The sequence below is a fragment of the Octopus sinensis genome, linkage group LG19 (genome assembly GCF_006345805.1).
Source record: "Octopus sinensis linkage group LG19, ASM634580v1, whole genome shotgun sequence".
NCBI lineage: Eukaryota > Metazoa > Mollusca > Cephalopoda > Octopoda > Octopodidae > Octopus > Octopus sinensis.
In genome coordinates this window covers 48,158,618-48,172,684 of record NC_043015.1, presented here as the reverse complement: position 1 = coordinate 48,172,684, position 14,067 = coordinate 48,158,618, and the positions used below count along the sequence as shown (strand labels likewise).

At 37.7% G+C, this 14,067-nt stretch overlaps 1 protein-coding gene across 1 annotated transcript in view; it reads left to right on the top strand.

Annotated features, from left to right (window-relative positions):
* The first annotated feature begins 952 nt into the window (after nucleotides 1-952).
* The window catches only part of LOC115222102 (NADP-dependent malic enzyme), a 58,462-nt gene continuing 45,347 nt past the window's right edge, over nucleotides 953-14,067 (top strand). The window contains exon 1 of the mRNA XM_029792219.2: nucleotides 953-1,112. Within this exon, the coding sequence (XP_029648079.1) occupies nucleotides 1,072-1,112 (41 nt within the window). The 5' untranslated portion in view covers nucleotides 953-1,071. The remainder of the gene's footprint in view (nucleotides 1,113-14,067) is intronic.

The following is a 14,067-nucleotide window of genomic DNA, read 5'->3' as shown; positions in this document are numbered from 1 at the left end:
CGCAATATACATACATACACACATATATACATGTCCGTTGTTAAGGGTGTGCACTGGACGGCACTGCCCCCATCAGTACCCAATGGTGCACTCTCAGATTTACAGTGATGCACTTAGCATTATTACAAATTAGTGCCCACCCAGAATATTCCGAAGCACCCCCAGGCACCAGAGTCTGGTGACAAGCCCGCTTATATCTGATATATGCGACGGGTTTCCACGCAGTTTCCGTCTTCTAAATCCATTCGCAAAGTACTAAATCCATTCGTAAAGCAGCACTGAGACTGAACCCCAGACCACATGATTACAAGGCCAGCTTCTTAACCACACAGCCATGCCCGCGTCTGTAATTTTAATTTAACTGTTCTTTTCTAAACAATAAGCGTTTACTGTACATTTAATTCTCACAATAAAAATGTTAGCTTAATGCAAATTTAATGATTAATTTTGCGCTTCTGCTTCTCCAACACGACACTTCGCACAAAAAGTTTTCAGATTTATAATTTCTTATAATTTTTATATTATATTTTATTTTAATGAAATTGTGTTTCGAAATAGATTTTAAATTAAACCTTTTTGGTAATCCCTAATATTGGTTTCAAATTTTGGCGCAAGGCCTGCAATATCGGCGAAGAGGTTAAACCGATTACATCGCCCCTCCACCGCACTAGTCTTCAACTGGTTTATACGACCCCGAAAGAGACGAAAGCGAAAGTGGACCTCGGCAGCATTTGAACTCAGGACGTAAAGAAGGACGAAATGCTGTTTAGCATTTCGCCCGCTCGTCGTCCTCTCGGCACGGGCTACCGCTACTCAGGTTACGTAAAATCAAAATAAATGGTTAAAAAATCAGTTTAAGCTATAAAAACCAAAAAAAAAAAAAAAAAAAAGAAAAAAAGAAGTAAAGAAAAGAATAACAAAAACTATTTGTGCTGTGTAATCAGTGTTTTTGTGTATTGTTGTTTTTCTGGTCTCGGGTTTTTAAAAGGAGGTTTATCATTATCAGTCAGTAGTCAGCTGGTTTCATTAATCAAACATCAACTGGTTGTAGTTCCTCTTTACACCGGAATTATGGAGAACGATAAAAAACGGACAAGTCCAAACGTTCTGAAGTAAGTTTATAATTTAGACATAAGTTCAATCTGTCTACATTTATATAATACGTGGGTGGTGTATATGTTTATAATACGTGCGTGTATTTATTGTTTTTGTACATTCTGTGGGTGTGGACGGAGACCCAATATATTGAAAATTATTTTGTTAACGACCAGAATTATATAATTTATATGCTGTATCGGAATATTGAAGATAATTTACATTCTTAAATTGCATTTTGTCATTTGAGATTACGTTTTCTTTTACATTATACACACGCACAAATACATATATATATTTTTTTTTAATGATAGATCTATCATTTCAAACTGTTTCGACTTGAAATTTGTTAAAGATTTAAATTTCGCTAATTATAGGAGCGTTTGATTGTTTGTTTGTATTTTGTTTTGTTTTTTCATGTATAAACAATTGAATATTAATTTTTACATACAAAAAAAAAAAAAGAGAAAAAAAATTACGATTCTAGTGAAATTATCAAATCCGCTAAATTCTCACAGCTCGCCCCTAATAATTTATGTAACAGTGGAAAGTTCGTTGCGACAAATTGGCAGCAGCGTTATGTGTATTTACTGTTAAGTAAAAAGTCCACTGCAGTGAGAATGTTCGCTGTTTGACAAACGTCATGTAACGCAGCTAAAAGAAAATCGATGCACAATAACGGACAAACAAGAGATTAATTTTTCTTCACATCACTCCCTACTGTCTAGAAACTGAATAAATGTAGCCTTAGATACACAATGACTGAAAACAAAGGATAGTCGTAGCCTGAGTTGTTTTTGATGACGGCTATTATCGTTCAGCGGCGAGGTGGCCGAATCCTTAAGACGTCGGACGAATTGCTTGGCGGCGTTTCTTTCGGCTTTTTTTTGTTTTAATGTTGAGTTCAAATCCAGCCTTTCATCCTTTCGGAGTCGATAAAATAAAGTACCAGTGAAGTACTGGAGTTGATGTCGTCGACTTGTACCCTCCCCTCAAAAAAAAAAAAAAAACCCCAAAAAAAACCGGCCTCTGAATCCGGCCAGTGTCCTGTTCATTGAGAGTATTGTAACCTTGGTCACTTATAGGACATAAAAACCGGCTAACCAGCCTTATGGCCAGATTGGAGCAATCTCAAGATTAATCAGCCGAAATTGCGAGGATGGTCCGGTTCTTGAATGAAGATAAAAAGGCTTCGAATGACCCATCCTTGTTTTTTTTTGTATCGTCTATCCGGATGTTTTGTTGTCCCTTTTTGTATCACTTAGTTGTCCGCATGTTTTGCGTTCTTGTCCCATTTTGTATTTTATTATATATATATATATATATATATATATATATATATATATATTTTAATGATAGATCTATCATTTCAAACTGTTTCGACTTGAAATTTGTTAAAGATTTAAATTTCGCTAATTATAGGAGCGTTTGTTTTTCATTTTTTTTTTCATGTATAAACAATTGAATATTAATTTTTACATACAAAAAAAAAAAAAAGGAAAAAAATTACGATTATAGTGAAATTCTCAAATCCGCTAAATTCTCACAGCTCGCCCCTAATAATTTATGTAACAGTGGAAAGTTCGTTGCGACAAATTGGCAGCAGCGTTATGTGTATTTACTGTTAAGTAAAAAGTCCACTGCAGTGAGAATGTTCGCTGTTTGACAAACGTCATGTAACGCAGCTAAAAGAAAATCGATGCACAATAACGGACAAACAAGAGATTAAATTTTCTTCACATCACTCCCTACTGTCTAGAAACTGAATAAATGTAGCCTTAGATACACAATGACTGAAAACAAAGGATAGTCGTAGCCTGAGTTGTTTTTGATGACGGCTATTATCGTTCAGCGGCGAGGTGGCCGAATCCTTAAGACGTCGGACGAATTGCTTGGCGGCGTTTCTTTCGGCTTTTTTTTTGTTTTAATGTTGAGTTCAAATCCAGCCTTTCATCCTTTCGGAGTCGATAAAATAAAGTACCAGTGAAGTACTGGAGTTGATGTCGTCGACTTGTACCCTCCCCTCAAAAAAAAAAAAAAAAAAACCCAAAAAAAACCGGCCTCTGAATCCGGCCAGTGTCCTGTTCATTGAGAGTATTGTAACCTTGGTCACTTATAGGACATAAAAACCGGCTAACCAGCCTTATGGCCAGATTGGAGCAACCTCAAGATTAATCAGCCGATTTTGCGAGGATGATCCGGTTCTTGAATGAAGATAAAAAGGCTTCGAATGACCCGTCCTTGTTTTTTTCTTGTATCGTCTATCCGGATGTTTTGTTGTCCCTTTTTGTATCACCTAGTTGTCCGGATGTTTTGCGTTCTTGTCCCATTTTGTATTTTATTATATATATATATATATCGTTGATAGACTACCTGAGGCTAAATATCAATAACAAATTAAAGTTGCCACCTGTTACATGTCAGTGTGTACAGGTCATTACTGTGACAATCTCCAGCCATCATAGTCTACACACTTTATGCTCAATCACTCTCACCAAGAAAAAGAAAAAAAATAGAAAGAAACTATTATAAAAACATACTAGGTTTCCCAATCAGTCAAGGTAAATATATAAAACACTTACAAGTAGAAATACCACTAGCATAATTAGTTTAATTAACTCTCCACTACCACCACCACCAAACATTATACTTGTATGTACACCGTCAATGATAAGTGCGAAGTGACAATAACCGTTGCCCTATTCTCTTCTTCCATTGTAACTACCACTAGAATTAACAGATGTACTAATGTATACTGTATAGCCGGGTGACCTGTTAAGATTGTCACACTGGCCTTCGTGGCTGTGTGGTAAGTAGCTTGCTTACCAGCCACATGGTTCCGGGTTCAGTTCCATTGCATGGCACCTTGGGCAAGTGTCTTCTACTATAGCCTCGGGCTGACCAAAGCCTCGTGAGTGGATTTGGTAGACGGAAACTGAAAGAAGCCCATTGTATATATGTATATGTGTGTGTGAGTATTTGTGTGTCTGTGTTTGCCCTCCCCCCCAACATCGCTTGACAACCGATGCTGGTGTGTTTACGTCCCCGTAACTTAGCGGTTCGGCAAAAGAGACCGATAGAATAAGTACTAGGGTTACAAAGAATAAGTCATGAGGGTCGATTTGCTCGACTAAAGGCGGTGCTCCAGCATAGCCACAGTCACATGACAAACAAGGAAAAGAGTAAGGGTAAAGAGTAACCTGGAATGATATGTCTATTGGACTCATCTGATCATTTAATCAACTACCTACATGTCAAGACTGTCACACTGGCCGCCATGCAATTAACTAGTGCATAGTTTACCTGCAATGACACATCTGTAGGACACACCTGGTCATTTAATCCATGACTTGTTTGTTAAGACTGCCACACCACACCTTCATACACATAATCATTCACCTACATGCCATGAGTTGCTTGATCGGGACTAAACCCAACAACAATAACAGCATCATCATCATTTAACATCCACTTTCCATGCTGGCATGGGTTGGACGGCTTGACATGGGGCTGACCAGCTGAGAGCTGTCCAGTCTCCAATTGTCTGTTATAGCATGGTTTCTATGGCTGGATACCTTCCTAATGCCAACCACTCAACAGTGTGCTGGGTACTTTTTACATACCACCAAATAATATCAAAAAGTGTGTTCAACTGAACTAACTGCCATTAATAGAGCAATTGTAGTTTAAACTGTGATTTCAGCATGTTGTTTTATGAAGGCTACAAACAAGACCAGGAGGTATGGAGAGGTATATCTTAGGGCGGCGAGCTGGCAGAAACGTTAGCACGCCAGGTGAAATTCTTTGCCATATTTTGTCTGCTGTTACGTTCTGAGTTCAAATTCCACCTAGGTCGACTTTGCCTTTCATCCTTTCAGGGTCAATAAATTAAGTACCAGTTACACACTGGGGTCGATGTAATCGACTTAATACCTATGCCTGTCCTTGTTTGTCCCCTCTGTATTTAGCCCCTTGTGGGTAATAAAGAAATAGGTATTTTGTCTGCTGTTACGTTCTGAGTTCAAATTCTACCAAGGTCGACTTTGCCTTTCATCCTTTCAGAGCCGATAAATTAAGTACCAATTAGGCACTGGGGTCGATCTAATCGACTTAATCCCTTTGTCTGTCCTTGTTTGTCCCCTCTGTGTTTAGCCCCTTGTGGGTAATAAAGAAATAGGTATATCTGTAAGGTCTGAAAATAACTAGCTCTCCTGAGTTACTTCAAAACAGTTGGATTGTACAATATTCCAATTGCTATAAACAACATTAGGGGAGGAGTTGAAAAAAGTTAAATTCCATTTCCAAATGACACTACAAAATTCTGTGGTTCCAGTCCCTCTGTGACCAAACTTAATTTGCTAAGGAAAATGAAATGCTGTCAAAGTATGTCTAACCTAAAAATGAAGTTATCGATTGGAAGTGGTTGAGGAACAAATGTATATTCCATCAAGTGGATGGAAGATCATAAACACAGAAGTTTGTCATTTAAATAAAGGTGTCTAAGCAAAACATTTTGTGGAATTAAGTAAGTAATGTATATCAGCAGAACTATTTGTGCCCCTAAAGTTCTTGTTCCCTTCTAATCAAACACCTTTTTGTTCACCCATACTTGAAACACCCTTTAAGATACTGAATCATTACCTATTTTCTGGTAATTATTAAATATTATTCATACGCAATCCATATCTTACAAATTCCAACACCATCATCATCACTGATGTCCACTTTTCCGTGTTAGATGGAATTTGGTGAAGCAGATTTTCTGTGGCTGGATGCTTTTCCTTTCACCAACCCTCACCTGTGTCCAAGTAAAATAATATTTTCCCATTGCCAGATAAGTTTTTTTGCAGAAGACTGGAAATGAATGATGACCATTTACAACCATCATGTGATGTCCAGGCAAGGGTACATTAACCTACACACATATACAGCAGGCTTCTTTCAGTTTCTGTCTACCAAATCCACTCACAAAGCTTTATTTAATCCAGAGTTTTAGTAAAAGCCCCTTGTTCAATGTGCTACACAGTGAGACTGAACCCAAGACCACATGGTCATGAAACAAGCTTCAGTTCTGTCCTGACTAAACCCAGAATTTGTTGTTGACCTACAAAACTTGATAAATCACCACCATTCACTAGTTTTTGACCCTGTCTCCCATTTGGTTGGTAATCTTAGTCAACAAAATCAACATTGGCAATTGTGAATTTAGTAGCTTCTGAATAATAGTAAGTGCTAATTGATAGGAATTGTGGTCTCGGCTTAAAATATCTACCAAACTAACTGCTTCACTAAGCTAATAATACAGTATCTGCCAGTGGACAGCAAATTATTTTTTATTTTTATATATATATATGTTTTTGTTCTCATTGCAGCTGTTTGTATAAAGGAAATAAAGTTATTTGATCCAACTTCTCTAATACCATAGCAACAGTTTATAAATATAATACAACTCTACTTGGCTATTGATTTTTTTCTTTTTATAGTGGGGCTCCAGCTCAGGCCACCCCACCTGTAAAAGAAATAAAAATCACATGACTTTTATTTATATGCAGATTCTTCAAGCTGAGCCAAATGGCAGGAGACCTAGGGGTATACCTATTTCTTTACTACCCACAAGGGGCTAAACACAGAGAGGACAAACAAGGACAGACAAACGGATTAAGTCGATTATATCGACCCCAGTGCATAACTGGTACTTATTTAATCGACCTCAAAAGGATGAAAGACAAAGTCAACCTTGGCGGAATTTGAACTCAGAACATAACGGCAGACGAAATACCGCTGAGCATTTCGTCCAGCGTGCTAACGTTTCTGCCAGTATACCAAGAGTAAGATGGCTGGATATCCATTGTCTTAGTTGGTCGTGCTTGGGAGTCTAGCTGGAATGTCTAATGACAGTTGCTTTTGATACAACCCTATGGAGGAGGTACCTAAGGGCTTTTCCCCCCATGACTCTCCCAGGAATAGTGGATGGAAATGATGGATGGATCGATGAATGGTTAAGCAATTGCGAAGAGATGATATGATAGTGGATTGAGTGAGGGTCCATGTTGCACATCCATTTAACATATGGCAGCACCACTACCATCACTACTACTACTACTACCATCATCACCACCACTACCATCACTACTACTACTACTACCATCACCACCACCACCCACCACCACCACCCACCACCACCACCAAAAGTATCTGGACACACACTTGATAATGAAATACAAGTTTAGGTCACCCTCCATCAGGAACACTGGCAGTCAATATGGTGTTGGCCCATCTTTAGCCTTGATAACAGCCTCCTCTCTCTCATAGGCGGCGGAAGGTTTCTTGGGAAATGGCAGTCCATTCTTCACAAAGCACCAAAATGAGCAAGGGTATTGATGTTGGTGTGGCCTAGCATGAAGTCAGCATTCCAAAACATCCCAGATATGTTCAATGGGATTTAACCCTTTAGATACCAACCCGTCTGAAACCGGCTTTGGCTCTGTAGTACAAATGTTTTGTTTTCATAAATTTTGAATTAAAATCTTCCACCAAACCTTAGTCACAATTTATGTTCCTAACACTAGCTGAATGATAACTAGGTGATTTTACTAAATTCATTGTTATATTTAAAATTAATTGAAAGAAACACAGAGCATCTCAAAATAAATACAGGCACAGGAGTGGCTGTGTGGTAAGTAGCTTGTTTACCAACCACATGGTTCCGGTTTCAGTCCCACTGCATGGCACCTTGAGCAAGTGTCTTCTACTATAGCCTCGGGCCAACCAAAGCCTTGTGAGTGGATTTGGTAGGCGGAAACTGAAAGAAGCCCGTCGTATATATGTATATATATATATGCGTGTGTGTGTTTGTGTATCTGTGTTTGCCCCCTAGCATTGCTTGACAACCGATGCTGGTGTGTTTATGTCCCCGTTACTTAGCGGTTTGGCAAAAGAGACTGATAGAATAAGTACTGGGCTTACAAAAGAATAAGTCCCGGGGTCGAGTTGCTCGATTAAAGGTGGTGCTCCAGCATGGCCTCAGTCAAATGACTGAAACAAGTAAAAGAGTAAAGAGTAACAAAAGGGTTAAAATCAAGACTCTGTACAGGTCAGTCCATTAGTGGGACATTGTTGTTGTCAAACCACACCCCTACAACCTGTGTAGCATGGATGGGTGCTTGGTTATGTTGAAAGACAATAGTCATCCTGAAACTGGTCTGCGATGGTTAGTAAACTGAAAGTGATTAAAATGTCAGTGTAAGCTTGTGCCACGACAGTGTCACATAAAGCAACAAGGAGTCCAAGCCCCCTCTGGGAGAAACCTGACCACGCCATGACCCCACAACTGCCGAATTTCACAATCAGCAGTATACAGGCTGGTGCATATCATTCACTTGGTATTTGCCACACCCACAGCCTACCATTGGATTGTCACAACAGTTTTTCACTGTTCTATAGTCCGGTTTCACATTCTTTACACCACATGAGGCAGCGTTGGGCATTTGTCTGTATGATGTCTGGCTTATGGGCAACTGTTCTTCCATGGAAACCAAGTTTCAACGCCTTGTGCTGAACAGTTATGGTGCTTGGAGTAGATCTTGCTGAAGTTTGGAATTCCTGTGTGACGGTGGTGATTGATGATAGACAATTATGCTGTACAATCCTCTTCAACATTCGAAGGTCTCTAGGGGTTAACATGGGAGATCAAGCTGAACATTTTTGGGTTGTACACATCCCCTCCTGTTTCCACTTCACTATTACATTGGAAACAGTGGACTTAGGGATGTTCAGGAGAGTGGAAATCTCACACACGGGCTTATAGATAAGTGGCACCCAACCACCTGACCATGTTGAAAGTCCATTAGTTCCGTAGAATGTCCTCTTCTGCTGCCTAGTGCTGTCTGTTGGCTACTGAGATCGCTGACCATATATTCATCATAATCATCATCATCATCATTTAACGGCCGTTTTCCATACTAGCATGGGTTGGACGGTTTTGAGTGATTCTGCATGGTAAACGGTAGTACTTATTTCTTAACTACCCACGAGGGGCTAAACGTAGAGGGGACAAACAAGGACAGACAAACGTATTAAGTCGATTATATCGACCCCAGTGCGTTACTGGTACTTAATTTATCAACCCCGAAAGGATGAAAGGCAAAGTCAACCTCGGCGGAATTTGAACTCAGAACGTAAGCACAGACGAAATAAGGCTACGCATTTCACCCAGCATGCTAATGTTTCTGCCAGCTCGCCGCCTTTCGGTAAACGCTAGTACTGTGGCATCCTCTGTGATCTACTGTGTTATCCTTTATGATAAACACGTTTCATGGGGTATCCAGATACTTTTGATCACATTGTGTATAATTTTGAAGCAAGGAGAAAAAAGTTTCTATTAAGTCATGTCTGATATGACTCATAACGTGTGTATGTTATCAAAGGAAACATTTTATCAACATTTGAGCCTGTAGCCATTTTGTATTTATTGAAAGGGAAATTAATCTAAATTTAGGTCTTGAAATGGTATCCCTTCCACTCCTTGTAGCATTTAAACTGGCCACATCCAGCCATAACAGGCCATCTGTTTTATATTCAAACTGGCCATATTCAGCTTATCACACTTACCCTACAATATTACCCTAAAAATAGACAACCACCTCATTGAAATCTCAAAGCTACAAGGTAAGGCTTGACTAATTCAAATCAATGTGAATAAATAAACATTACATTTGACAGAGAAATCTGAATGCTAAAGGGTTAAAGTCTATTAAGGGGAATTTACTGTTAGAATTTAGGGAAAGCATTCAGTTGTCTATATTGACCTCATAATCATGACAATGGGTACTGTTGTTATTAATATTGGTTTTGAATTTTGGCACAAAGCCAGCAAACTTAAGGGCAGGGTGGGGAGTCGATTTCATCAACCTCAGTGTTCAATTGGTACTTATTTTATTAATCCTGAAAGGAGGAAAGGGCACAGTCGACCTCAGCTGAATTTGAACTTAGAATGTAAAAGACGGGTGAAATACATTTTGCCTAATGTGCTTCTGATTCTGCCATTTTGCTGACTTATGCATGAATGTCATGTATGTATGTAATGTTATGTATGTATGAATGTAATGTATGCATGAATGTAATGTATGCATGAATGTAATGTATGCATGAATGTAATGTATGCATGAATGTAATGTATGCATGAATGTAATGTATGCATGAGTGTCATGTATGCATGAATGTAATGTATGCATGAGTGTAATGTATGCATGAATGTAATGTATGCGTGAATGTAATGTATGCATGAATGTAATGTATGCGTGAATGTAATGTATGCATGAGTGTCATGTATGCATTAATGTAATGTATGCATTAATGTAATGTATACATGAATGTAATGTTATGTATGTATAAATGTAATGTATGCATGAGTGTCATGTAATATATGCAAGAATGTTATGTATGCATGACTGTAATGTATGCATGAATGTAATGTATGCGTGAATGTAAAGAATGCATGAGTGTCATGTATGCATTAATGTAATGTATGCATTAATGTAATGTATGCATGAATGTAATGTTATGTATGCATGAATGTAATGTATGCATGAGTGTCATGTATGCAATAATTTAATGTATGCTTGAATGTAATGTATGCATGAGTGTCATGTATGCATTAATGTAATGTATGCATGAATGTAATGTATGCATGAATGTAATGTATGCATGAATGTAATGTATGCATGAGTGTCATGTATGCAATAATGTCATGTATGCAATAATGTCATGTATGCATGAATGTAATGTATGCATGAATGTAATGTATGCATGAATGTAATGTTATGTATGTATGAATGTAATGTATGCATGAGTGTAATGTATGCATGAATGTAATGCATGCATGAATGTAATGCATGCATGAATGTAATGTATGTATGAATGTAATGTATGCATGAATGTAGTGTTATGTATGTATATACGTATAATGTATGGTATGTAACATGTAATGTAATGCATTATGTATGTAATGTAATTTGTGTGTATATGTATGTAAGTATACATGTTATGTATGGTACGTAAAGTGTGTATGTAACACATGTAATGTAATGCATATAATGTATGTATATATGTTTGTATGTATGTATGTATGTTATGTATGTATGTATGTATGTATGTATGTATGTATGTATGTATGTATGTATGTATATGTATGTATGTATATATGTATGTATGTATATGTATATATGTATGTATGTATGTATGTATGTATGTATGTATAAACATGACTGCTTATGAACAAGCTTTCATGCAATCTAAAAAGTCTGCTTGAGGTTGACCAAAGAGAGAAAAAAAAAACAGCAGCCACAGAACAAACAAGAGAAGGTATTGAGACATAATTTCAAAAACCTCAGAAAAGATTTCTTTTTAATGCCTTGTAACTTGTTTGTACATATGAGTAGGGTTGTTTAGAAGAGACACCACCAATCCCTAATTGTCTGGAAGAAGTTGTAGGTCACCCGTCAAATTATTAAGTATCTGCCAGTGAAACTAAGACGAAAGTTCACAGGAAAATAAAAGATTTAGGGAAGAGGAAAATTGAAGTTCTGGAATATGTAAATGTCACTCCATAACTTGATGCTGTCATTCCAGTAAAAGGTGTGAAATGACAGCATTTTAGATATTAAATTCCTCTTTTTTTTATCAATATTTGGCATATTTCTTTCATTTTTTTTTACTGCTTGTTTTTTTACACACACACACACATACACACACACGTATGTACACACACACACACACACGTATATACACACACACACACGTATGTACACACACACACGTATGTACACACACACACGTATGTACACACACACACGTATGTACACACACACACGTATGTACACACACACACACACTCACACGTATGTACTCACACGTATGTACACACACGTATGTACACACACACACGTATGTACACACACACCCACACATATGTACACACACACACACACACGTATATACACACACACATATATACACATATGTAACACATGCACACATGTATGTACATGCACATGCATATATGTACACACATGCATGCATATATGTGTGTACACGCATGCATATATGTATGTACACACATGCATGCATATGTGTGTGTACACACATGCATATATGTATGTACACACATGCATGCATATATGTGTGTACACACATGCATATATGTATGTACACACATGCATATATGTATGTACACACATGCATGCATATGTGTATACACACATGCATGCATATATGTGTGTACACACATGCATGCATATTTGTATATACACACTCATATTTGTATGTATACTCACACATGCATATCTATACACACACCCATACATGCATATGTACATACAAATATATATTCATATATGTATGTACACATTAACATACACATGTGCATATGCACATACACACATGCGTCTACATATGCACATACATACATGAATATCAACTTTGGACTATATTTGCACAAACAATATTTACAGTTATACATTGAAATAATAGAAGTGTCACAAACTGTTTGACTATGAGACGAGATCGCAGGAATTTAATGCTATGTGACAACACACATTTGCCGGCAGTGCTCCAGCATGGCCAAAGCAAACAATGAATGCATTATCTATTGGCGGTACCATTAACAAACTTGCTCTAATTATATCAGTTCTTTAATTACTCAGCTAATGTTCATGTTGATTATCAGCCAAAGTAGACTTTGGCCAGTAAACGAACTTTTAAACAATGATAACAATTAAGTTGTTGATAAAAATAATTTACTAGGAATTCACAAAACAGAATCATATATATGTGCTTCTAAAACATGCTTACATACATGCGTGTCTGTATGTATAAACGGGGTGTGACTTACACTTATGCATTTGCCCATTTTTAAACATAATAATTTACCCCTTGTCCAAACATAAGGGTAAAGGCTATAGTGAAAGCAAAGGGAAGCCATTTTGAATTGTAAATATATTCTTTTATTCTTTTATTTGTTTCGGTCATTTGACTGTGGCCATGCTGGAGCACCGCCTTTATGTGAAATTTTGCCAAATAATAATGATAATAATAATCCTTTCTACTATAGGCACAGGGCCTGGAATTTATGGGGAAGGAGTAAGTTGATCACATTGACCCCATTATTTGACTGGTACTTAATTTATCAACCCCTCCCCAAAGAAAATGGATGAAAGGCAAAGTCGACCTCAGTAGAATTTGAACTCAGAATGTAGTGGCAGATGAAATACTGGTACGCATTTTGCCCGGCATGCTAATGATTCTGCCAGCTCACCGCCTTATAAAATAATAATGATGATGATGATAACAATCCTGTCTAGGAACTGAAACCGTGATCTTGTAATTATGAGTACAACATCCTAACCACTAGGCCATCTGGCATCACTAGTGTAGATGGTGATGGGGCATAGGGGTGGTCCGCCTTGTGTGGCACTTTTAAAGGGGCAACACTTTTGGGGTCTGCTGTATGCAATATGTGTTTTTTGTAGGGTCCGGTGGTGGCAAACAGAAGGGTCACCCCGGGCGGCACACACTCTAGCTATGCTAGTGTCTGGCCTCAACACATACATACATACACACAGACAGATAGACATACAACATTATTTAACATCTGTCTTCCAAGCTGATGAAGGTTGGATGGTTCAACTAAATTCACTGATTCAAAAGACTGCATCATTCTTTATTGTCTGCTTCTCTATGGTTCCAGTGGCTGGATGCCCTTCTTAATACCAACCATTTTACAGAGGGTGCTGGGTGGGTGCCTCTTTACATGGTGAGGTTTATCTATAATTTATCTGTGAGATGGCTAGGTATTTTTTATCCAAGTTTTTACATCAAAATTTTGGGCTGTTTGACTTTTTGATATCAATTAATGGCTTTGCAAGTCTACAAAAGAAAAAAAGAAAGAAACCAAGCATATAATATATATGTATG